Source organism: Triturus cristatus, chromosome 1_2 (genome assembly GCF_964204655.1).
Source record: "Triturus cristatus chromosome 1_2, aTriCri1.1, whole genome shotgun sequence".
NCBI lineage: Eukaryota > Metazoa > Chordata > Amphibia > Caudata > Salamandridae > Triturus > Triturus cristatus.
This window is the reverse complement of record NC_140580.1, coordinates 1,087,282,640-1,087,309,078: the sequence shown is the minus strand read 5'-3', so window position 1 is coordinate 1,087,309,078 and position 26,439 is coordinate 1,087,282,640. Positions and strand designations below refer to the sequence as shown.

At 42.8% G+C, this 26,439-nt stretch overlaps 1 protein-coding gene across 4 annotated transcripts in view; it reads left to right on the top strand.

Moving 5' to 3' along the window:
- The window catches only part of KCNT1 (potassium sodium-activated channel subfamily T member 1), a 1,722,207-nt gene that overhangs the window by 1,481,232 nt on the left and 214,536 nt on the right, over positions 1-26,439 (top strand). For all 4 annotated transcript variants that reach the window (XM_085613491.1, XM_085613497.1, XM_085613504.1 and 1 more), the window contains exon 18: positions 8,549-8,787. In XM_085613491.1, the coding sequence (XP_085469617.1) occupies positions 8,549-8,787 (239 nt within the window). The remainder of the gene's footprint in view (positions 1-8,548; positions 8,788-26,439) is intronic.

The following is a 26,439-nucleotide window of genomic DNA, read 5'->3' as shown; positions in this document are numbered from 1 at the left end:
TGTTAAGACAATTGGAGGCCAGATGGATTTGTACTTTACGTTCTTCAACTCAGGGCCTTAATGCTGATAGGGAATTACATTACTTTCTCTAAACAATGCGTGGCCGTAGATAACACAACGTAGGGTCTCCATTTGTTATTCTCATGTGCATAATGCAGATCAGGGCGAGACATTTGCTCTAAGGTTTTTTCTTTAACATTGTTGACCTGTGTTGTGTTTGTGTTGAAACCTTGTTCTATTGCTATAGTGTATTGTATTTTTCTGTGTGTATTGTGTCCTGAGTTTACATCTATTTGTTTGCTTAACTCTGATGTAGACATCATGGGGAATTTATAACTTGTTGAAATGATTATTTTTATCACACATGTATTGGGCTTTGCTGTGTTCAATGTTTGGGAATTATTGTACAACAGTGGTTCCTGCTCTTAATCATTCCACAAGATTTGAAATATTGTACCACATTTTGTCTTAAAGAACTACTATTGACAGTAAATGCGATGTATCTGCCGAGTTTTTCTTCGTGTCTCCCCTCCTCTCTCCTTTCACATATATCTTACTATGATTAGTTACTCCTTCTTTTCTTTGGGTGGCTAGTAGTTCGTGTTTTGCTTCTGTTTGAATGCACTACTTATAGCAAGACGTTCATTGTGCTACCAGCACTTATTAAGGAATGAAGAAAGTGTGAGCATGTGGTATCTCACCGTTTCATGCGTATAGTACTAATTACTAACTTAACTATTTTTAAAAATCTCATGTCATTTTTATTTTAGATGACATTTGTGTGTCGCTTTAATAAGGTTACATGTATTCAACACTTCGCAACTATTACCTGGCGTTTTCAAATCTACTGTTGATTGATAGACGGCGACCAACTTCTAATGCGGGCATGGAATCGTTTTGTCTTGTTTTAATAAAGTTTCATGTATTCAATATTCAATACTTTGCACCTATTACCTGGTGTTTTTAAATCCATTGTTGATTAATAGATGGTGGCCAACTTTTAATGCGGGCATGGAACCGGAAGTATGGCTTGATTAGCGACTTCGGCGTTTTTTGAATTTAGTGTAGATTAATAGATGGTGACTAACTCTTAATACGGGCATGGAACCGGAAGTATGGCTCTGTTAGCGACTTCTTTTTCGTTCTAGTCGTTTTCTTTCTATTTGTTAACGCCTTTGATCCCGGAAGTGCTTTGTTTTAATTACTTCCTGGTTGGCGGTCCGGTGACTGTCGATGCTTTAAATAGCTCCTCTGCTGCAAAGTATTCTTCTTGCTGCTCACCAGTCTTGTTACGGGACGCCGCTTACGGAGACGGCTCCGGATAGCCTATTTTGGATGTGGCTAATACCATCATTCAGTAAGTAATAACTATGTAGTTTGTGCGTTTTGAGTTTTGGTCTTGACAACCCTTCGTTTTACTCCGAACGGGCTGCTGAGTTGCGTGCGCAATGTGGCATTGACTGGCCGCATTTATAGATATGTGGCTTTTTTCGCAGTGATTGGATTTTATGGATCCCCCGTTGCTTGATAAGAATTGTTGTGTGGCATGGAAGCTAACACAATAGACGGGTGTCATCTGTTGGTCGTAGTTGGATGCTCTTTACACTTTGGTTGTGGTTCATTTTAGTGTTCCTATAGTGGTGACTTATGTCCACCATTTTTTGCTACTTTAGCGTTATATTTTTGTTTTTTCTTTTGGATGTGAATGTGTTGTCTCCATTATGGTTCATACATGTAAGAAGTTGTCCTCCTTAGCGTTGTTCGTTGTGAAGTTCGGCCTCAGTGGCTGGCAGCATTTCTTTGTCTTCTCTTCTTCCTATTTGTTTGTTTCTTTCTGTTTTTATACGATTTTCTGTGAAAATATGGGTTTAGGATATTCCAGCAGAGTGACTTGTACACCTTAGGACACTTTTTTGAAACATGAAGGGCGGAATGCTTAGTATGTAGTTGCTTAGTGTTTCCTGATTAGTTAGAGTATGCCTATTGATTTGAGACTGTTTTTCTTACAGATCAGACTTCACACAGACATTGATCGTTTACTCTTGGGTCATTGAGCCTCATTTTCGTCACACTTTAGGTATGTTTATGTTGTTCATATTGGCCTTTTAGTCTGTTTCTTTCTTGGAATAGCAGCTTTGATTATTTATTAAGAAAAGGCTTTTCTGTCCAATGCAGTTTGACAGATCTGATGTCCTTTTGCTTGCTGATCATATCGTCAAAAGATATATCCTACACTCATAACAAATTTGGTAAGCCTTAGCAATTTTCGTACTTGTGTCGTAGCCATGTTTATCTCAGGTTATAGACATTTTTTTCTTTCTTTTTTTCTCTCCTTTCTCTTATTTTCATTGTGGTTTCTTTTTCTTTTTACTTGTCTTGTTTTCACACTGGTGCACTCACGCAATTTCTTGAATTGCGTTGATTTGGCGTCATTCATTCATCGTTTAAGTACTCTTCTTATCCACGGGTGTGATACCTTCGTTCAAGGTTCTTTTCTTGATATCACACAGGTTTTTGAAAAGTGGTTTGCTTTTATAACCACAGGTACAAGACGGTTGGTTTTTTCACCTCTTCCTCTCATTTCATTACTTATGTATAATTAGTATCATAGAACGACTTTTTGTTCTCTTCCCTTACTTGGTCTGCTTTTAAAGAATGGTTTTGTATTGTATGCCATTACAGACCTGAAGAAGCCCATGCTTGGGCGAAACGCGTTGGCTGGCTGTTTTTATGAAGCACAACAAGAATAATAAAAGACGGAAGATACAAAACATCTTTATGTGATCTGTTCTGTGTTGTACTTGACTCATCTGTGTTATTATATTGCCTCTCATTCAATTCATTTCTAAGTATTTATTCACGTTCTACAAGCAGCAGAACGTTTGAGGTGGGCAATATCGCATATTGCTAGTGACTGATTCTGGTGGTGCAGTCTCCTGTGACCCGGCTGCTTTTTTTCTCTATGTATTCATATTATACATAATTCCCCAGGGGGGATAGCACTGGCACACATGTAGCAACAGCGATATCATGAGAGGGAATGTTCATTTACATGGGGCATGGCCCTTTGCAAATGAGGGAATCACGCTGCCTCTGCGCTCTATTATGAACTGGGGTGCAGAGTTGTCCAACTCTTAGTTCTAGCATGAAAGTAACTTTAAAACCATTGTCTACTGCATTCCACTAGTCACTCACCTCACAAACTCACATTCAGAATCAGATTCCACTTTTGACGTCACTCACACTTTCAGATCCAGTGAGACATATTTTCACCTCCCGTGCAAGGATTTTCAGGACTCATGAAAAAGGCGTTGCTGCTGTTGGGTTGTCCTTTTCTCCCTCACTATAGGACAATTTGACACTCACTTGTGGTCATTTCTGGTGGTGTCACATTGCAGAACAATGCCGTACTGGCCCTGCATATTTTCCTACCTCTTTAATTTATCTGTGGCTGTGGTAAAGATGCGCTTTATTGGAGTGGTACCTTCTTTATGCATTATTGCCCTCTACTTATTACATTAGAGTATGCTACTTAGAAAACCACTTCCACAGTAATATCTGAGAAATGTGTGCAATTTATTTTTGTGTAAATACCTGAAATCATGGCAAAAATATCCAAAATACGCTCAATTGCACGAAAAGCAAGTTTGTCATTTTGTGCTATATTTTAGTATGGACTTGCATTTCAATTATTGGCATGAAGATGCATTTAAACAAGCACAATAAATAGCCACTTGTGCTCTTTAGTTCCTGTACATTCATGCAAATTTTTTATTACATATTGCACAATTTTTAGAAAATGTTTACAGCAAATTATGTGTAAATACAGAAATGGAGTAATGGTGCAATTTCAGGAATTTTGCTTAGTAAGCTGTTAGAAATGGGATTTCTGGTTGACTTGTGCTTGCCCGAGGCAGAAACCACCACTCTAGTCAGGGTAAGGGAGTTACATGCTGAAGATAACCCCTGTTCACCCCCTTGGTAGCTAGTCACGAGCAGTCATGCTTATCCCAGAGGCAAAGTGTAAAGCGTTTGCGCAACAAACACACACAGCAACAACACACTGGGAACACTACAAAAGAGACTCCACACAAGGTTATATAAAATATAGCCTTTGTATTATCATAAACACATTAGATCATAATCACACAATATACACTGTGCCAACTGGCACCAGGTAGAAATTCACTGTGGATTATATACATGACAGGGCCAATGTGGCCACTGCCAGAACCATCACAAAGCACAAGTAGTAAAAATGACGCCACCAGTAACTACTGGTAAAATACAGTACTCAGCATTAGCACTAGCAACATAAACGCATTATGTCTGCATCACAGTAGGCCTAAACACATTATGCATAAATCACAGTTAGGAGTGCACCATAGTAACACTCCCCAGGTGCAAATATCACCTTGAGCACAAAACACATTATGCACTATTTTAGGGCCTTGCACCCTATCAGTACACACAGGTACTCCAAATGACCCCAGGCCAACTAGCCTTCTCTGGCGCTCAAATGCCCTTTGTCCCAAATGTCAGGGCTTGCAATTATAGGCCTTCTCAAGTAGCCCTCTGGCTGCCAAAGCAGCTTTACTAAGGCACTCAATGCGCTGGGTGCATCTCACTCCATCCTCATCAAGAAAAGAAAATGCCCCCGTGTTGCAGCTGCCGCACTCTCACGGTGCAGATGAGGAAATTAGACCTGGCACTACTGTGCCTCTCAGGTCCCACTCAGGGAACCTAACAACAAAGTGCCCCCAATAGTCACCCGTAGTGCCTAGCACCAACAGTGCCACTTGAGCTCCCCTTCACCGGGCCTCGTCTAGTGCCACGACATGCACCAAAGAAAACAAAGGCTCACTTTCAGCCCCACTCACCGGGCTCTTCTCTAGTGTCGCCGCGAGGAAACTGCTTCTGCCCGTGATAGTGCAGTGCAGCGGCGAGCAGGAAAGGAATGTGGAGGAACTTCCCCCAGGGGCCTCCGTCGAGGTTTCACCCTGGTTCCTCTCTCTGGGGTTTCACCCAACTATGCGGTGCAGCCACCCGTTAATTGAATGGAAATCTTGGGCAGTCGGGCACGGAGCGAAGCCTCAGTCGGCCCCGCCCACAACCAAGCATTCGTCGCTTGACTTCCTCTCTTTGCCTGCTCCCAGGCAATGAGCAGGGCTCCCCCTCTCCTCACGGGAGCACCGCCAACCGACAGGCGCAGACTTGCCTGCCGTACTGTCTTGAAGCGGACCACATACGGAGCGAAGACACCGTTGACTTGAGTCCAACCCGCTACCTCAGTAAAAAGCTCCATCCAACATCAGGCAGCCTTGCCTGGCTTCCTGATTTCCCAAGGCGGTTGTTCTGGTCGATCTCGGCGGCTCTTCACGGTGAGGCACAAATGCGGGGTGGGCTCCCGCTCCGTTTTAAAGCATAAATGCGTGTAGGCTCCCGCTTCGCAAGGTTTGCCAATGCGGGGTTTTTCATCCCACTCCTCAATGAGCTCCAATGCGGGGTAGGCTCCCGCTGAACCAGCAACTCGGGGTAAACCCTACGCCGGGATTCCCTCTAAATCCTCACGCAGCACAGCTGGCCTCACGGTCCCCGGGGCATTCTTTGAGCCACTTGCGCTTCCCAGGATGCTTAGGCAAAAAGAAATCATCAGGGGCAGAGCTGGGCACAGGCAGGCCAGCACGTAGGAACCCCCAGAAAGCAGCAACTCCTCCAACTACTCCAAATGCAGATCTCCTATTCAGCCTAGCGCTGACTCACCCTGCCCTCCCTGGAGCCACACACACCTCAACAGCCCTTGTCACTCCAGAGCCAGACATGCAATACACATCAGGCAGGCAGACACATAGCACACAGAAATGCCAACTTCTAAAAGTGGCATTTCTAAAATAGTGATAATAAATCTGCACACACCATTGCACAGCATTTATTATTACTACTCCAGCCATTCCAAACTTGACCACGCTGCTCCCCTCATATCCGGAATTACTACTGAAACACTTATCAGGGAATTCCCAATACATTCCTATGGGAGGGCAGCCTCTTAGTAGTGAGAAACCAAAATGGCTGTCTGTCACTACCAGGACATGTCACGCACTTAAGGTACATGTCCCACCTTTCACCTACAATGCACCCTGCCTATAGGGCTAGCTAGGGCCTACCTTAGGGGTGATTGACATGCAGTAAAAGGGGGGGTCACAGACGTGGCACACACTTTAGGTGCCACCTCACAGCGGCAGTAACACTGCGTGCACTGGCCCTGCAATGGCAGAGGCCTGAGGCACGTTTGAAAGGCTACTTTGGTGGGTGGCGCAGTCAGCGCTGCAAGCTTACCAGTAGCATTTAATTTACTTGCCCTGGGTATCCGAGATACCACTTTCCAAGGGACTGACAGATAAATTAAATAACCCAAACAGGTGTAGACCAATCTTCCCATGTTTACCACAGAGATCACACACACTTGACACTGGACAGCAGTGCTAAATTGGCCAGAGTCCTAAAACCACCAACACCATGTGAGAAAAAAGGCTAGGAGGAAGGCAAAACGTTCAGGGATAACGTTGCAAAAAGGGCCAAGTCCAACATAAGCTTAGCATGAAATTCTTGAAATTATGCAAATTACCATAGCATCTTTTAAATTTTGACCAGACCGTATAATATTAAGAATTTTAAATATCAGTGGTGTCAGTGTCATCTCTGTAGCCTATTTCTGCAATGATCACATTGCCTCACTCTTTGAAAAGGGTCTCCACTTCACACTCCAATCTAAAATTCACTCTTTCAGACATGATGCTCACAAATGACCCTAATTTTATATTCAAATTTTTGAAAACTGGGATTTGGGAATTGGTTACATTATGCACATCTTGGTAAGTCTTTCTGTACTGATAAAGGTAATTGCCATCCTGGAAGAAATGTTACTGACTGAATATCATTTTCATGCAAAGGAGAAGAGTGGAGTTATTTAGGGTTTGTCACAGTGGTAGCATACCAAAGCCACAATGAAAGAAGCAATGAGGATATCGCAGATTGCACACTGTTGGAGCCTCTGTCAGCTTAGCTCAAACATTGTAATTGATGGTGGCCCATCAGACACAGCAACCCAGTCTTTTGTATTTCTGGAGGTCCACCCTAATTACGGTGGTCCTCCTGATGCAGATTTTCAATACCTTGGTCCTTGCAGCAGAGTAGACCTAGGTAGAGAACAATTCATCAATGGTCCCACTTCTAGGTAGAATATTCCCTTCAGCTAAAGGAAATGGAATTATTGTTTCTTTAAACAAATCCTTCTGCAACCACAGAGGAACAGGCAGACCACCTGACAGAATCTACCTGACATCTTCACTCTTCTTGTTACTATGTGCAGATTAAAGTAAGTCAGTTTCTAAACAAGTTGTAGTTCACAATGTGTGGTAACATCCTCTTTAGAGTAATGAGCCAAAACGATGCCAAAAATAAACAAGCTGCCATGTATGACTCTTTCCTTTCGTGACTGTTCATTGCCATTAGGTACTGACCTTGACAATGCAGTGGTGGTTGACACGGTGTATGCAATTCTTTTGTAGGTCAACCTTTCAACATGATATTGTGACCATCCTACCTGGCTTTCATTTTTAGGTCGAGCATTCAAGACCTCTTGTATATACTTTAGTATATACTTATATACTTTAGTATATACTCATATGTGTATGTACTTTGTGGGCTCTGGAGATCAGCCCTAGGACCTGTCTGCTTCTACTTAGGGACTTTTTTTCTGTTGACCTGCCTCTATATAACTGTCTTGATAGAAAACGACGAGCAGAGGTAAATACCAGAATTGCTTTCTGCTGAGGGACTTTCTTTTTCTGGCAACTGCCTCTGTTTAACTTTCTCGATAGAAGACAACCAGCAGAGGTCAGTAAAATACCAGAATCACTTTAGCATTCTCTAGATTCCAGTCCATAGAAATTGTCTTGCATGAGGACCTGTAGACAATAATATTTTTTTCAAATCTTGTATTTTCAGTGATATGACCACCGAAGGCCCTGATTTTATATTAAAAACAAAGCTTTGGACTATACCATTTCCCGCTGAAAGGCAATATTTCTCTCCATGTTTTCCCATACCTGGCATGTCATGCAGTTTGGTGCTTGCTTTCTCTCCATGTGAAAGAACAGTATTGATTCAGCACCCAGGCTAATGTGCTGCATAGCTTAATACATTTAAGGTCCCAAAGGCGAGACTGATTACATTGCAAATGCTTGTTCTGAGAACCTTCACACATCTTTTAAAAATGTAATCCCATTTGTATCCCAATATGTCTCAAAATCAATGTTTTTGCCACACTACACATATCTTTCCACTTCCTCGTGTGGGGTTCAAAAACAATGACACAAAAATGTATCCCTAGGTTGCTTGTTTGTAATTGTGGATTGGATTTTAGCAGGATCAATCCAGCAAGATTTGAAGTCTGGGATTTGAAATCCAAAGGTTGTTTGTCATAGTCACAGTTTTCTGTTGTCTTTGTACACAGCTTTGAATGTGGATTTTCATTTTTGGGATATAGGTATGGAGTGTGCTTGATAGGCGCAAGGAGGGAAGACAATAAGAGCATTCTCCTAAACCCTGGGCCCAGGCACATCATGGCGGCTTCAGACACCTGCTTCTACATCAACATCACCAAAGAGGAGAACTCCGCTTTCATATTCAAGCAGGAGGAGAAGCAGAAGAAGAAGGGCTTTTCAGGCAGTGGACTGTACGATGGACCATCGAGGCTACCTGTACACAGTATTATTGCAAGCATGGGTAAGTCAAAGCATAACTAATTCCTTTGACATGTTGGCCTACTCATACAACTTACCTAATCGCATGGCTTTTTATGTGACTTGGGTTTCAAGGTAGAAAATTTGAATACTTTGGTGTGACACTGGCAATGGGAATGATGATGTGTTAGGACATCTTCCTAAAATGACCTGATGCACTATACATTCTATTCAGTTGCACATATAAGACCTCATTTATGAGGTTTTGCCGTAGGGCAGCACCGCGGGCATTCTTGCGGCGCTGCCCTACGTCAAAAGAAAAGGGCAGGAATGCCCTGCGTCTAATGAGATATGGTGCATTCCTGTCCTTTTTCCCTGCACCGGCGCACAATAGGCTGCCAGAAGCCAACGCAGGCACCTTGGCACCATGGTGCAAGGGTGCCTGCATTGAGGGGATGATTGTTTTTGTGCAGGAAGGGAAACCTTCCTGCACAAAAACAATCACAAGAGGCTTTTTTTCCTTTTTCTATGTGTGCTGAAGAATGCAGCACACATAGAAAAAGGAAAATAAAGATATATCTCCTTGCTGTGCCTCCTTTACCCCTCCCCTGAGGTGGAATAATTTTTTGGCACTGCCTCAGATTTACGATTTCTTGTAAATCTGGGGCAGTGGCCAAATGCCATGGATGTTGCTGGGAACACCCCAAGCAACACCCATTGCACGCCCCTTTAATGCAGAAGACTGCGTTAAGGGGGACAATATTTATGAGGCAGCATTTAGCCATAAAAACTGGCTTAGTGCTGCCTTGTAAATATGGAGCAGGTTCCTGTGCCTTGGAGCGTCACAAACATTAACGTTCCAACGGGGCAAGGAGCCTCATAAATGAGGCCCATATTGTTCGAAGTTGAAATTATTTTTACACCAAAAACTTTTTTTCTGATGTTTGAGATTTGCAACCTCTGGTAAAAAGAAATTGCAATAAATAATGCTGCAAAAGTAGTTCTTGCAGAAACAAACTATGTACAGTAAAAAGTCACATTTATCGACAAAATTATCTTGCAAAAAAAAGTTTTGGATGCTTTCGTTTTGGGACATTTGCACAACTTTGCAGCCCTTGAGAAGCAATACGTTTGCAAACTTGACACATCGTGGCCGGTGAAATATAAATTTGTCCCAACTTTAACTACATCAATGAACTAATCTGTCTTAGGGTCTCTTAGCATTTGTTTGGACTCAACTATACCTCTTTATTTTCTTACGTACCTACTGTTGTGTTTTACTGTCATATTTCACTGGTTATAGTTTATTCAAATCATAGTGTATTGTTGTGAATGTTAAGTTGTGGCGCGCCAAAGGCAAGCCCGTCTGCACCTATCTGAACTTGGACTGCTCCAGCACCCCTGCTTGTTTTGTTGCGAGAATGCCTTCAGGATTCGAGTTCCGAGCTACATGCTTATGATAGCAAGGGTAAGCTACCAGATTGTAATTGCTAACTTGCCTCACGGGATTCTCTTGTAATTCGTCAGTCCCGTGTAAAACACCGCCGTTAGGTCGGGTCAGTTTACGTGGCCGCCACTGATGCCGTTAACATGGGACTGGCGGATTACAAGAGAATCCGGTGAGGCAAGTTGGCTCCCCCACAGATAGCGCGAGCATTGGAAGATTTCTGTCCGTATGAGGGAGCATTGAATATAAGACAAGCGTCCGATAGTGCAGTTTGGGATTTGGTTCAAACTCGGATAGTCGAGTGGATACAGCATATACCCTTGTCCTGAGGAAGCCTGAAGAAATTGGCAGCTGAAACGCGAGCGCTCGACAGCTTAAACAGAGGGGTCCAATTATTGTGAATATGAGCTTAAACAATATACGTACAGTATGAACTGTTCAGAGGTGTAATACCTCGTGTGCGTAGGGGACTACCTCTTAGTGTATCACTTAGAGTCATGAGTGTACACGTCTTTGGGTATTTGTAAGGATTTGTGATATTGTAATATATATATATTTTTGTATATTTTTTGTCGTTTGTATGTATATATTTTGTGATATTTTTTGATTTGTTTGTAAAAAATTCGATGAACTTTAGTCCTGCCTATTGGTACATGTACCTGTATGAATGATGAAGATTTATTTTCCTACGAGTTATTGAAAACGTCAGGGTAATTGATGGTGCCTTAGACGCCAATAAAAGAGTGATTTATCACTCCTTACTTGCTTGTTTCTATATCATTGTATGTCTCAATTTTGGCACCTATAATTAAATGTTTTGGTTTCCACTTGACCTCGTATGCCGATGACACACAAATTGTTGTGTCTGTTCCAAATCAGGACATTAACATTGGTAGAAACTCTCATGGCCATATGCTGCCCATCAATTCATGGATGAGCAACAAGTGCTTAAAACTAAACTCTGAAAAAACAGAGCGTATTTTAATTGGCAATAATGCCACCTTCTGATCTCCATCCTGGTGGCCCGTCGAACTGGGCTCTTTTCCCATTCCCATTAGGAAAGCCAAAAACCTAGGAGTCCTTATGGATCGTAATCTTTCTTTTGGTGACCAGGTCAACTCTAAGGGAGGGTGGGGAACTCCGCTCTGACAGCTGAGTTTGCAGAGTTTTTCCAACTCCGCACTCCGCTGGGAGTGTGAAGTTGGCAAAAAAACTCCGCCACGTCGTGGAGTTTCCCCCCTGCTACCCACTCCACAAGCCTAGCCCCTGCCCGAGTCCTCCTTACCTGGATCTTGGTGAGGAGTTGTCTGTGCCTCGGTGCCGGAGGATTCTTCTTCTCCTTCAGTCCTGACTCCTGGGCTGGGAAAGTGAAACCCCTTCCTGCAGGGCTCGCAAGGACTGCGCATGCACACACATGCCTCTCCACTCTCCATATGCAGTCCTCATGAGTCCTGCAGGAAGGGGTTTCCATTTTACAGCTGCCAGTACTGGAAGATGAATCCTGCACCAAGGAGGCAGCCTGAAGTCAGGAAGGACTCGGAGTCAAGTAAATGCCGCCGGCAGAGGTAAGTTGAGGTCTGGCCTAGGGCGGAGCGGAATTCCACTGAGTTTTTAGGCAACTCTGCGGAATTCAGCGTAGTGCCACTCCGCCAACTCCACCCACCCTTAGTCAACTCCTTGACAACTTCTACTTTTTATATTCTAAGGATGGTCAAAAAGATATTAAAATGTATTCCTTCTGAATCCCAAGAAACAGTGGTGTCCTCTCTTATCTTATCAAGACTGGATTACTGTAACAGTCTGTATCTTAATATGCAGCAGCAATATATTAATAAGCTACAGAATGCCCCTTCCAGACTTTTTTCTGGAACGCCTTAATTTTGCTCTGTTAAAGTAGTAATCAAGGTACTTCACTGGCCTCCCATGAGGAATAGGATTACGTTTAAATCTCTGTGCATGGCATTCAAGGCTCTTCACAACATCGGCCCTGTTCATTGTAGACAGAAATTCAAGTGGTACATACCCAATAGAACTCTTCGTTCAGCTGGTGCAAGAAAATTTGTTGTCCCCAGATTTAAAAAATCTAATTGGGGTGGAAGAAATTTCGTCATTGATACAGCTAGGACATGGAGCGATCTACCTCTCTTCATTCATTCTAGCTCTGGTCTGCTCTCTTTCAAGAAACAATTTAAAACATTGCAGTTTAACAACTAGGCCCTTTGCTGACCTGAATCCTGATTTCATTAGAACTAGCGCCAGGACAGATCTGGGTATCAGTGGCTATATAAGATAGCTTAACATTAACATTCACATCAACAAACCACCTGGAAGCAGATGAAAGTACAGGTGCACAAGTGAGGTAGAATAGATTTCCGTAATGTAATGTAAGTAATTGGAAGGCCAGCAGTATGGTGGGAGGCTTCTGTTGTGCGTGTGTGATCTGAGTAACTGTTGTCCCTTTGATTAGGTCAATGTTGTAGCACAAATCAACACAAAAAGATGATGGATAGAATGTTGAAGATTGTCAAACATTCACCCCCAGTCACAGATCAGGGTTAAGTCCATCGTTTTTTTTTTGCTCACCACGCCGCTCCAGGTTTGACCCAGCCATATACAAATCAGTCTTGACCCTGCTCCCCATGGGAAAAGATCCAGCCCGAACTGCCAGGCCAGGTCCTCCGTCGACCGGAAAACAAGCATTCAGTCCATCAATTGTTATTCTTGTAACATAAAGCAACCATCTTACAATTTGTTTTGCCATGGATGAACTACACCATTTCAAAGTAGAGCACTAAGAAGACGAATCTCACAACACTATGCTCTCCTGGATGAGCCGATCATTGAGTTTGACATCTCACCACATATGCATGGTGGCCATTCTTTGTACTATGGTACAAACAACATTTTGACGAATGATTCTTTTATTCCCAATTATTAAAAAAACTTTATGCTTCTAATGTAGAATGATTTCCATGTAATGTACTGTTAAAAATCATTGCCATTTGCTAATTTATTGCATCAAAAGCCATTGTCCCTCTTAAGGTAATAGTGACTTGAGCTCATCCATAAAATGTATTTTCTTATATTAATACTATTAATAATATAAAATCTACTAATAGAACCTCATTATTTATTATGGACTATCACCAAGACAATTTGCACCTTTGTGTGAAATACTCCTTTCGCACAAAGAGCAAGTTACCACCCAGTACTAGGTGACCATCATTTTTAAATTCTGAGTTTGGAAGAATAAACCTTGGTGTCCTATTTTGCCCATGCATTATTGTTTTCATTACTACAATATGGGGCTAGCACAGGAAAATGGTACAAGGACAATGAGGTTGACATGTTTCGATTTTCCAACCACGTGAACAGAAAAGCAAGACAGGTACGCATATGTTATTCCCAGAACTGTGAAAATGTCACCATGTTTCCATGGCAACCATCATTGTCGTAGCTGCCCATGAGAATACCTAAAGTCCATTCTGTTGTTCCATAGTGTTCATGATAAAGGAAGCATACAAAGGCAGTCTATGAGCGACTGTTGACCTTGGGTGTGTGGGAGGCCATTGAACACGACCTTTGAACCTTTCAAATGGTGCAGCCATTTGCAAGGAATCCTGACATTATTAACATCTGAAAAACATGAATGACATCTGACATAAAATATAGCCTGCAAAGATGGGGCCAGTGTGGTTCTCTTTTTTTTTTATTATTTTATTTTAATCGAACAAAAATTCATACAACATAATACGTCATACAGTACATAGTAATACATTAGCAAATCTGAAATAAGGATTCAAATCAAAATTTAAACAAATAAGCAAATATAAAGCCCAACAGCTAACTTGTTTAGTTCAAAAGAGGTGGCTCATTGGATCTATGTTTCAAATACCATTTAGAAATAGGAGCCCAAATCTGGGCCCCAAAAAGCCGAGCTTTTTTACCTCTAGAGCTATAAATTAAAAGCTCCTGTTTGTATGTTGCTAAAAATCGGCTAAGCCACATCTGAAAAGTAGGTGAATCTGTGTCTTTCCATCGTGCAGCTAAAATAATACGAAAAATAGCAGTACCCAAAAAAAGTATCCTTTGTTCTTCAATATTATGACCAAGCGATTCATCATGTCCCAATAAATAAAGAGTTGTAGAGTCTTGAATGTGATGACCAAATAATCGGTTCCAAAAGCCCATGAGCGAAGCTTTTAATAAATCTAATTTGGGACAACTTGCAAACATATGTACTAAATTCGCTTGGGGCTGATTACATCTCGGACAGTTATCATCAGCCCGAAGACCCCAAGAAAATAGCTTTGCGGGGGTAAAGTAGAGGTTATAAAGAACTCTGTAATATTGGGCTTTAAGATTCGACGGAATAAAGAGCTCAGATGAAAGAGCCAGGGAAAGATCAACATCAACATTTGGATTAGCTAATCTTATAGCCCAGGTCTGTTCAACCCGCTCTAAATCATCTGAAGTATTTTGGATCAGCAGTTGATAAAAAGTGCCGATCCTAGTGGAGTGTTTCCCAATAATAGAGAACAGCTTGATGTCATCCAATTTAATACTAGGCGTCCGGTCACGAATGCTTGTAAACACCTGCAGGTATTTCAGAAAATCAGTGGAAGGAACATTAAATTTCTGTTGTAACCGTTCAAATGACAAAGTGATGTCATTGCCAAAGAAATCATCCACTGTATTAATACCTAAATGTTCCCACCTATGGGTGGTAGAATCGTTAAGACTAGCAGGTATAATTGCACTATGCCATAAGGGAGTATATTTCGAATATTTTGGAATCGATAAATATTTAGATACAGATTTCCAAACCTTCCAAGCATCTGTGACTACCCTTAATTTGATTTTTTTGTAGTATAGTTGCTCAACCTGCCTTAAAAATAACCCTTGACATTTATTTCCAAGACTTAGCTCATAAATAGAAGGGATACAATAATCCATACTAGGCGAGGTAATCGTTTTATATCTAAATAGGGGAGCCATTTGTTGAACGAATGTTGCCCATAAGTATAATTTTAAACTGGGAATCCCGAGCCCACCTCTCCTCTGGGGTAGAGTCAAAAACGATAGGGCTCTTCTGATCTTTCCAAAGCTCCATATAAACTTGGACATGGAGGAATCAATAGTCTTAATAAAACTATCTCGGGGTAAAAGCGGTATTGCTCGAAACAGATAGAGTATTCTTGGAAAAATATTCATTTTTAAATAATTGGCCCTGCCAATTATAGATAGATGTAAATTATCTATTCTCCTAAGGTCAACCTTAATTTTATTAATCAAGGGAGTATAGTTAAGATGATCAATTTCACTTACATCAGAAGAGAGACAAATGCCTAAGTAAGTAGCTTGTTCAACTCTTAGGGGGCTATCAAAGACAGTATTATTTGTGCACAGGACCATTGTTTTGTCCTTGTTGAGGGAATAGCCTGAAAAGAGTCCGAAGGACTGAGTGATTGATTCGATTTCCTGAATGGCCTCAGCGGGATTTGTCGTTAAAATGGCCACATCATCAGCATAGGCCAATACTTTCGTTGATAACACACCAATATCAATAGGCCGAATAACGGGTGAGGAAAGCAATTTGACAATTAACGGGTTAATGTAGAGAGAGAATAATATAGGAGAGCAAGGACATCCTTGTCTCGTACCTCTTTGTATATCAACAAGCTCCGACTCGACACCGCCAATGGAGACTTTTGCTTTAGGATCAATATACAGGGATTTTATAGCTCTGATGAATTTATTCCCAAAGTTGTTAAAATCAAGAATGTTCCAAAGAAAGCTCCATGATACGCGGTCAAATGCCTTCTCGGCGTCGAGAAGGATCATCGACATCTCACCCCCCATGCTGCCCATGATATTAAAGAGGGTAATGGCTCTCCGCGTATGATCAGTGGTACCCCTACCTGGAACAAAGCCGTGTTGCCATGGGGAGACAAGATGTTCGATGATCCCACTCAACCGATTAGCTAGAATTTTAGCATATAATTTTGAATCAGAGTTTATCAACGATATAGGTCTATAGGAGGATGGATTATGTGGGGGTTTGCCTTTTTTCAAAAAAATGGCTATGTTGGTATGTTTCCACGACTCCGGTGGAAGTGAGTGATACTGAACCCCCAAAAACAAGTCCAGTAGATAAGGTAGAATTTGTTTGCCAAGCGCCTTATAAAGATCAAGTGGAATTTTATCCGGTCCGGCAGCCTTCCCATTTGCTAAATCGTAGAGTGCAGTTTCCAGTTCCGACATTGAAATTTCTCTTTCGAGATCTTCTTTAACTAGATCATCAACCACCGGGTTAAGGTCCTGACCCGATAGCCATTTTTAAAAAAAAGTTTTTAAGGTATTATCAGAATGTGGATTATCATTATGATACAGTTTTTGGTAATATTTTCTAAATGCCTCTACTATCTCGCTTGAAGATTCATATTCCTGACCCTCATACTCAATCTTCTGGATCTTGTTTTGTGATAATTTTTGACGTGTTCGAAGAGCTAAATGTCTGCCTACATTCTCTCCAGACTCATATAGCCTGTTTTTATTAGCTTCATATGTTTCTACCGCTTTCCTAGTTAGAGTATTGTTAATTTCAGCTTTTAATACCAGTATTTTTTGAAGAGTATCGAGAGTTGGAGCTCCCTGATGTATCTGGGTAGCATGCTGTGTCTCGAGGTTTGACAATTCTCTCATTAAACTCAAATTAATATTATCTTCAATCTTTTTACGTTTAGCAACGAATGCAATAGTCTCCCCCCTTAATGCAGCTTTAAAACAGTCCCAGACGATCAATCTGGAGGCACTAAACTGATTACAGTCGAAATATTCCTGGGCCCAAGATGTAATATGGGCTATATATTGATAATTAACAAGTAGCTTTCTATCAAAGGACCACTGCGTTTTCGGCTTCGTATTGTTTGGGGAATCAAATATTAGGGTAAGTGCATTATGATCTGAGATCGTTTTCGGGGATTTAATTATATCTACCAAGAGGTGGAGCTCTAATGATGACATAATATAGTCAATTCGGACATACTTGTTGTGTGGATAAGAGAAATAAGTAGATCCGTCATCATTTTTCTTTTTTAGCCCCCATATATCCTGTAAATTATGGCTGTCCATCAGTTGACGCAAAGCCCTATATACCTTAGGTTTACGTCCCTTGTAATTAATAGAATTTTGATTATAAAAATGACTCCCTGTAGCTATGTTTAAATCCCCACATAAGATGAGGGGTCCAGACCAAGAGGCTAGTTCCAACTCTAGATCTCTAAAGAGTAGGGGATCATCCAGGTTTGAGCCATAAATTGCACAAATTACAAGACCAGATTTTAATTGAGCTATGGCCCACCTGCCAAGACTATCGGCCAATGTACGAATAGGATCACCGATTAAGGGCTTTACAAGAATGGCAACCCCGTGTGTTTTAGTTGTTTGTGATGTTGCTATAATAACATTATATCCTGGAATATTAAGCAGTTCTTTATCAGATTCAGAAATATGCGTCTCTTGTAAACATAAAATATCGACAGGATCCTGCCGCAAAAGTTGGAATAATTGTGCCCTTTTATTTCTGTCATTTAAGCCCGCAATATTCCAACTACAAAGTTTTATTCTCCCCATCTATAAAAACAAGAACAGTTTCCAAATCTAATTACTAAAAAGAAGATAGGTTTTATAAATAACAAAACATAAATCTTAATCTGGTCCCCTCTGATTACTTGGATATATTCCATGTACAAAAAAGTGAAAATTGCCTTATTTGCATGAATTTGCTCATTTTTGTGTTTTTTTCCCCTCACCCCCCCTCCCCCCCCCCTAACCCCCCCCTCCCCCCCCTTCTCCCTCTCCCCACCCCCCTCCCCAAACGGCGGCCAACAGGGCATGAGACTCCGAAGGAGTCTAAATCGATGGAGAGATATGCTCTGACCAGCATAAGAAGAATAGCCATCAAGAGTGAAAAATCCAATAAGACCATAATGGTGCAATCATAATAAAAAAGCAAAAAGATAAAGAAAAAAAGAAAAAAGGGTAGACAACTAAGCAACCCAACCCGTTTCAGCAGTCAGTGCTACAGGTGCTACTAGTATATGTAATATGCAATATATAATATACATAATATAAACAAAATTGTTTAAAGACTTTAAAGGGTTAAGTTCAGGATAGGCTATCCAAAAATTCCTTAGCTTTAATTTCTGACGTGAAAAATTTAGCCTGACCATTGTGAATAACTTTTAGCTTTGCAGGGTTGTTTAAATACACCTGCATTTTTTTTTCCTGAAAGGGTTTGATTAATTGACGAAGACGCCATCTCCTTTCAACAGTAGTGTGACAAAAGTCAGGCCTAACAAAATAGGAGATATTGCCTCTGTTACGCCGGGCTTCAGGTCTTGCTTTCTCCGTGATAGCCTGTCGAAGTAAAAAATTACCGAAAAAAACCAAAATTGCACGGGGGTACCCCCCTTGTGTTGAAGACTTTAAGGAAATTGGGACTCTATGAGCACGTTTGATTTCTAGGTCCCAGTTCCAAGATGCCAACTCCGGAAGTGTGTCTTTGAACAGTTGAACTATAAATGAGCGTACGTCATCGCCCTCAATTTTCTCTGGTATACCAAGTACACGAAGGTTGTTACGTCGAAGGCGATTTTCCATCTCCTCCATTTTCCACCTAACATCCTTCAAATCGTCTTCATGAGCCTCAACTTTATTCTGAATTGTGGCGGTTTCAGTTTCGTTGGCAACTATACGATCTTCAATCTCCGTCAGTCTTGTGTTGAAAGTTGTAACTGTTTTAGAAAGCTTCCGAACCACACCTTGAACCTTATTAAGGGCTACTTGCGTCCTGCGACCGTCCCTGGAAGTCTGTTCCCGATGGGAAGCGATAGCCTGAAGTACTGTATCCATAACAGCTGATAAAGTAGCGCTTTGCGACTCAATGGCAGGCAACTCAGAATGAGACACAAAGGAATGGTCCTGTGGGATTGATAACACCGCTAGGGAATGGTCTCGTGCTGATCCCGATGCTATATAAAGGCTCCTTCTCTTTCGCAGCACAGACCGTCTACCCTCCCTAGACTCTCCATAATTTGAATCATACTCGCTTCCTATTGGCGCGGTATCGTGATCAGTATCAATTTTAGAGTCTGAGTCTGAGTCCGAGTCTGATTCTTGAGACCATCTAAGCTCCTCCAAACCTTCAGATATAGAATAAAAATCTGAAGGGGCCAGTGTGGTTCTCAAAGAGAAAGCAGACCACCTTTGTATTCCCTTTGTTGGTCTCAAAAATGCACAACAGCCCATTTGAGATGGCAATATTTGACAAAAAGTGCTAGAATGCCTTAGTTTATCCGGGTGGTTGCGTACCACAATCTGTGGCATAGCAAAATGCTAGTCTTAGGAGCTACAGTCCTCACCTCAAGGATAATGTGCCTGCATTCAACAAAAGAATATTTTCAAGAAATATTATATTACATATCAAGTGATCAATTATTTTTTAAAGAGTTGCAGCCCCTGCTGGTATGTCCTTCATTTTGTGGCCTCTGCAATTGCAGTTCAGTCATGCCCAGTGCCTTTGAAGTGTTCATGCACTTTTAGTATAGACTACTCCCAGAAGTATTTGAGTTTGAGTGTTTCACTACTGCGGTGGGATTTTCTAATTAACACCAGAATATTAGGAGGACCGCTGTCTAAAATGTACTGATGTTGTGTATGAACATCAAACCACATTTGTAAAGCACTATACTGTCACCCCTAGGGGTATGTGGGTGCTGTGTCTCCATCGAAGAGCCAGATCTTGAGTGTGCCAGTGAGGGGACTGTACGGAGCTGGGGGGAAGGTCGTTCCAGGTCTTGGTAGGACTCTAGGAGAAGGATCAGCCACCCGTGTGGCTGTGATGGGTGCTGGGGGTGTGCGAAGGCGAGTTAAGAGAAGGTCAGGTGTCTAGCAGGTTGGTGGAAGTTCAGTCAATGGTTGAGGTACGCAGGCCCTAGGTCGTGGAGGGCTTTGTAGGCGTGAGTGTGGATCTTTAACTAGCACCTTTTCTGGATGGGGAGCCATTGGCGGTCTTTCTGGTGGGGGGTGAAGCGAGTTCATTTGGGCAGGTCAAGGATGAGTCTGGCTTCAGTGTTTTGTATGGTCTGGAGTCTTGTGAGTAGCTGGGTGGTGATGCTGGCATAGAGGATGTTGCTATCGTCAAGGCGACTGGTGATGAGGGCCCCAGTGAGGGTCTTTCTGGTTTTGGACTGGTTGGGATCCATCTGAAGATTTTGCGGAGCATGCAAAGTGTGTGGAAGCAGGAGGAGGCCACTGCGTTGACTTGTCGTTTCAGGGTCAGTTGGCTGTTGAGGATGATGCGGAGGTTACATGCATGATCAGTCAGTGTGGGAGTGGGTCCGAGTACAGCAGGCCACCAGCCATGGTCCTATGCAGAGGTGTTCTTCTCGAAGATCAGTTCTTCAGTTTTGTCGGAGTTGAGTTGGAGGTAGTTGTCTCTCATCCATTTGGCTACATTGGTCATGGCATTAAAAAGGTGGTTTGATGTTGAAGGGGTTCCAGTAAGCGAGAGGATCAGTTGAGTATCATCTGCGTAGTCCGTGGGATATGACAATGTCTGCGAGGGGGTGATGTAGATGTTGAACAGGGTGGGGCTGTGGGAGGATCCTTGTGGCATGCCGCATATGATGTCTTTGAGTTCAGAGCTGAAGGGAGGCAGGCAGATGCTTTGTGTGCATCCTGTAAGGAAGGAGGCGATCCACTTGAGGGCATCTCGTTGTATGCCTATGTTGTAGAGTGTGTTGATGAGGGTGTTGTGGGAGACTGTGTCAAACGCCATGGAGAGGTTGAGGAGGATCAGGGCCACAGTTTCTCCACAGTTGAGGAATGTTCTGAAGTCGTCTGTGCTGTAGATCAGCATGGGCTCAGTGCTGTAGTTGGCACTGAATCCTGGTTGAGAGGCATCCAGTAGGTGGTTTTGTTCCAGGCATTCGGTGAACTGCTGATTGATGGCTTTCTCAAGAACATTGGCCAGGTAGGGGAGCAGGAAGATGGGATGATCATTTTTTAGATAGTTGGCGTCAACAGAGGCTTTTTTTAGGAGGGGCCTTATGTCTAGGTTTTTCCATCTGTCCAGGAAAGTTGTTAACATGGTTAGATCTTTTTCAGTACCTCTGGTAGGAGCTCAAGTAACCCCATAAAAATCACTTTATATTTTAGGAATGCTTTGAATAGTGTGAGCTCATCAATTAGAGGCCCAGATATACTAAACTTGTGCAAGGTGATCACGCGATGCAAAGCAACAAAAACAATGTATTTGAGTGCAGCACTTCTCAGCTTTGCATTGCATGTAGCGAAACCCCAAAGCATGCAGAGTGGGTTTTACAGAGAATGCACTGCGCATACACCCATAGTAATGAATCTCTACTGTAAATATGGTATGTAGAGTGGCCCAGCATTGCGTGAAATATTAAGCCCAAATTACAGCAGGTGCAAACAATTGGCAAACGTTAGGGAGGGAGACTGTGTAACTTGCAACAATAGCAGAGAATTGCACAATAGATTCCTTTCAGACCATTTGTCATTGCTAGTGACTTGTACAGGCAATGGCTATAGGGACCAAATGCCCCCATGGAGACTGAGCCCAGAGGCCCTGAAGGACGTGATCTTTCGTTTAGCTATCAGAATGTCCCTGGAGACTTATCTGAAGCACAGCTGGGAGTCCACGGGCACGAGGGAGGCTGAGTAATAGGCGCTGAAGGCATTGGTGAGTGGGGAATATCTCTCTAAGACATATAGCATCCAACAACAACTGACACAAGAATTGACATAAAAGGATACACAGCAGGTGGAGATACAGGCTTGGGACAATGCAACCAAACTCCATTAGGCTCCCTGACTCTTGATTGTGAAATAGCGATCCTCTGTGACACATTTGACAAACATATACTTTGAGAGTACCGGCAGAAGCAACATGCTGAAGGAGACAAATCGGGTCACTGGCTTGCCTGGCTCTTAAAGAAAGAGGCCCCTTCTCCTTTTGTCCTATCCCTAAATAAGCATGATTGGATGAGAACTGTGACACAGAATGGCATAAATTCGATCCTAGCAAAGTAGTTGGCCCTGACTTCATACAAGAGCGGTCTGGAACACTCAGATGCAAATAGAAGAGTTTCTGGCATGCCTCACCATACCAAAACTCTGGCAAGAGGAAAGTGCAGGACCAGAGATGGCATTCACAGAAGAGGAAGTACTAGCTGCCATAAGCAGCCTGATCATGGGGAAGATGCCAGGAGGGGATGGCTATCCACAAATTTCATAAAGCCTATGCTGAGAAAGTAGATTAGGAGATAGACTTCTGTAGGTACACCTGGAGGCTTACCAAACTGTGACCCTACCGGTCACCATGAGAGAAGCCATAATAGTTATGGTTCTAAAGGCTGATAAAGACCCTGGGGAGCTGACCTCTTATCGACTCCTCTCGATGTTGAACCTGAACATGAAGGTGCTCTCCCGGGTGATTGCTACCAGACTCTTGCCTAAAGTGGGAGTCCTCATGCATGAGGACCAATGTGGATTTATTCCTGGTCAAAATGCTGTGATGAACACCTAATACCTGCTCCATGTCCTGGGGTGCATGAGGAATGCATCGCTGGGGTGAGCCCTTGTCGCTCTTGATATTTAGAAGGACTTTGACTCCTTCAGCTGGGAATGTATGTTTGTGGTCTTAGACATAATGAGATTTGATCCAAAATTTCTGAACTGGATATGGCTCCTTTACATAGACCTGATATTGAGGGTTTACTGGGGTGGCAGACTCTCACCACAGGGGGCCATAGAGAGGGTCACGGGACAGGGCTGTCCCCTTTCACCATTGCTTTTTACCCTGGCAGTGTAGTCCCTGGCAATACGACTACACTCGATATTGAGACCCTGGGGCATGAGAGTAGGGAACGTGACTGATGTTGTCTCTATGTACACAGACATACATATATCTGGCCCACCCTGAGGAGTCTATCACAGTTCTCCTACAGGAATTAGAAGTTTTTGAGGAGGTGTCCGACCTGAGAGTAAACAGGCAAAAGATTTTTGTTTACCCCTGTGGGAATATAAGAGGTGACTGCCATATTGTTTTACCAGACATCAGGTTCCCGGGGGAGCAACAAGCGTTCAGGTACCTGGGTATCTGGGTGGCTGACTTTACAGTCCTGTACTATCAACTAAATGTTGGGAGGGTTGTGAAGGGCCTATGGGCCTTCGTAGCCTTCTGGAACGCACTTTCTATGTCGATAATCAGTATGGTGGCATTCGCAAAAATGGTTCAATTACCCAGATGTCCTTACGCACTACAAAATGCAATGTGACTGTTAACTAGAATGACCTTACGTGAATTGGATAACCTGTTGGTTTCCATAGTTTGGATTGGAGGGAGGAATACAGTCCGATTGCAGCTGCTGAAACTAGAAAGGGAAAAAAGTGGACCTGATTTGCTGAACCTAGAACCTAGAACTGCACTACATTACATTACAGCTCCAGCATACCACCAGTTGGTGCAACAACAAACCGAACTGGGAGCTTTGCCTCCTAGCAGGTATTGTGGAAGAGGGTATGCTGCCGTTTGCTTGATGCAGGGCTGAAACAACCGAGGGAGCCCCAGAAGGCATGCACAGGTGGCGGGGGTCTGGGAGAGAGCGGTGCAGAGCGTGTTGAACCACCCACCCTTTAGCAGGCCCCTACCTCAAGTCTGGCTTCAACCATTCCACCAAATATGAAAGGTCAAGACACTGGGTGCATGGAAGGAGGGAGGTTGCCTATTCGTGAAAAAACCTCTATCAAGCATAAGATTTCTTGACATTTGAGTAGGCTAGAGAAAGATTTGGGTTTCAAAGTTTTGGATGTTTCTAGCAGCAAAATGCACAAAGCACCCAGCACAGGTATCTGCTCAGGCTAGACATGGTCAAAGTCAAAAGCTAAGGCCAACAACGATGGAGCACAGGTCGGATATGGGGAACAGATTTGGTCTGATGGAATGATGTACCTTCTGACTGAGGGTCTCATTTATATATTGACGGATGGAGTATACTTCATCAGGTCAATCGAGAAAATTACTCAATCGCCCTTACAGTCCCAGGCCACCAAATTTAGAAATGTCTGCCAAGCTGGCCTTCCTTTCTAAAGCATTGGCAGGTACCGCTGTAATAGCGGTTCCTGTCAATGCTTTTTAAGTCAACATCATTCTAACTTATTTTTTAAAAAGGGTTTTCATTCTGAACATTTAAAATTAACCCCCGCCCTGTCGCCATCGGAGTTTTCTCTCGTTGCAAGCAGGGAATTAGACAGTTTTCACTGCTCCCTATTGCCATGGTTTTCCTGGAGGTGACAGGCAGTGAAAACTGACCTGCATGTCTGCCCATCTAAATTAGGTGGGCAGACAGAGTTCGGCCTCCCTTGGCCCTTACTCCATCTGGACGTAGGAGGGGTGTAACCATGGCAGAGACAGAGTAATCGCCGATGTGGTTACACCAATGGTCTGCTCGTATTTAAATCTGTGGGCAGACTATTATTTTGGCAGTAAGGATACTCCGTAGCCCTTGGGGCATAGTATCCTTACCACCAAGATATAGATCAGGCACTTAATTTCTTTTATGGACATCGAAAATCCTCAGTGGGGCAAGGCAGCAAGCTGTAGCCAACTTCACACCCAGATACTGTCCCTGGGTGGCCAGATACGTTTTGCAATTTTGTTCGATGGAGATTTCCACCTTTTGACATTGAACATTTTCTAGAAGTCAAGCTTCTTTCAGCATGGCAAACCAGCCGGTTAAAGCTGACCCGCAATACTGCTGCAGCTTGGTGGCAGTTCCAGGGTACCTTCTTGTTCTTTTTAGAAAACATTTTCAAAAAGTTTTTAAGTGTTCAGTTTTACAGATCTTGTATGTGAGAGCATCGACTTGTCACCATCAAAGGGTCCAGGACATTTTGGGCACCACTTGGGGGTAATCTCCCAGAATTCACCAGCATAACATGTATTTGTAAAGCACACTGAATAACAGATGTTTATTGTTACCCAACTCAATGGTATTCATTTCATCGACGGGTGAAAAGGCTGAGTGGACCCGCAGGGATTTGAACCTGTGACCATGAGGTCAAACACAGGCCCCTACAGTGGATGCATTAGTCCACTAAGCCACTAGGCCCATAGTCCAGGGCAAATCCAGTTGGAACAGGTCAGCCGGGCTCAGCAGAGTTTTGGGGTCCTGCAGCTTTTGAGTTCCTGGAGCTTATCAGAATGCTAGCCAACTAGTCATTCGCAGCCACTCTTCAGTCTGTGTAAAAAGGGGGGCAGGTCCAGCCCTTGGGGTGACTTTCAACAGGTTACTGTAGAAGTCCTCTTTCTGAAATCCAGGTTCCAGCTAGTCCACTCTTTCTGCTGTCGTCCAGAAGTCCAGGTGAGTTCTGAAGAAGGTATACATGGATGCAACGTTTAGGCTTGGCACTATTGTGTGTGAGGGAAAATCCCTGTCCAATAGAGAAAAAGCTCCCAGGTGCAACTCTACCCACCTTGACATCAATCCCTGGAGATTTGGCCCTAAACAATACCACAGTGCCATGCTCTGCTACAAAACCCAACATGGCAGATCATTCTTTCCCCTGGTTAGAGCTCTGGGTGTGCCCCTGAAGTGTGTCTAGGGAAATGAAGAACTCTCCCTGCAAAAGCAGCTCTGGGACAGGTTCCCCCTTTGCGTTTGGTGATGCTCTGCCTTCCTAGATAATGGCAGGGGCAGGCCTAGTTGTGAGTTACATTTGCCAGTTACAGGGGCTGCCCCTTTGATGAGTGTACAGTTAGTGGCTGTTGGAAAGGGGATTATTAGTAGTGATATGTAGTGACTTACCACTAGTAATAAGGCCACAAACACGAGAGGGTCAGTCAAGGTTTCAATAAATTATTCCCTTGCTTAACCTACAGCGAGCAGGCAGGCGTAACTTAGGCGACAGGTGTGTCAAGCATTTAAAAAATCCAATACTTTAAATAAGTAAGACACAACACACAATAAAAGTCTATCTCCAGTTTATAAAAAACGGATTATATTTGTATGAACAAATATACACCAAAATGATAAAACTCCAATGTAAGGAACGGGAGATACAAATTTTCAAAGAGTAAACAATTTCTAGTGCTTAAAAACTTAAAACACCACTTTGGAACATCTGGTCACGTTTGAGTGGTACAGAGTCAAAGTTTGA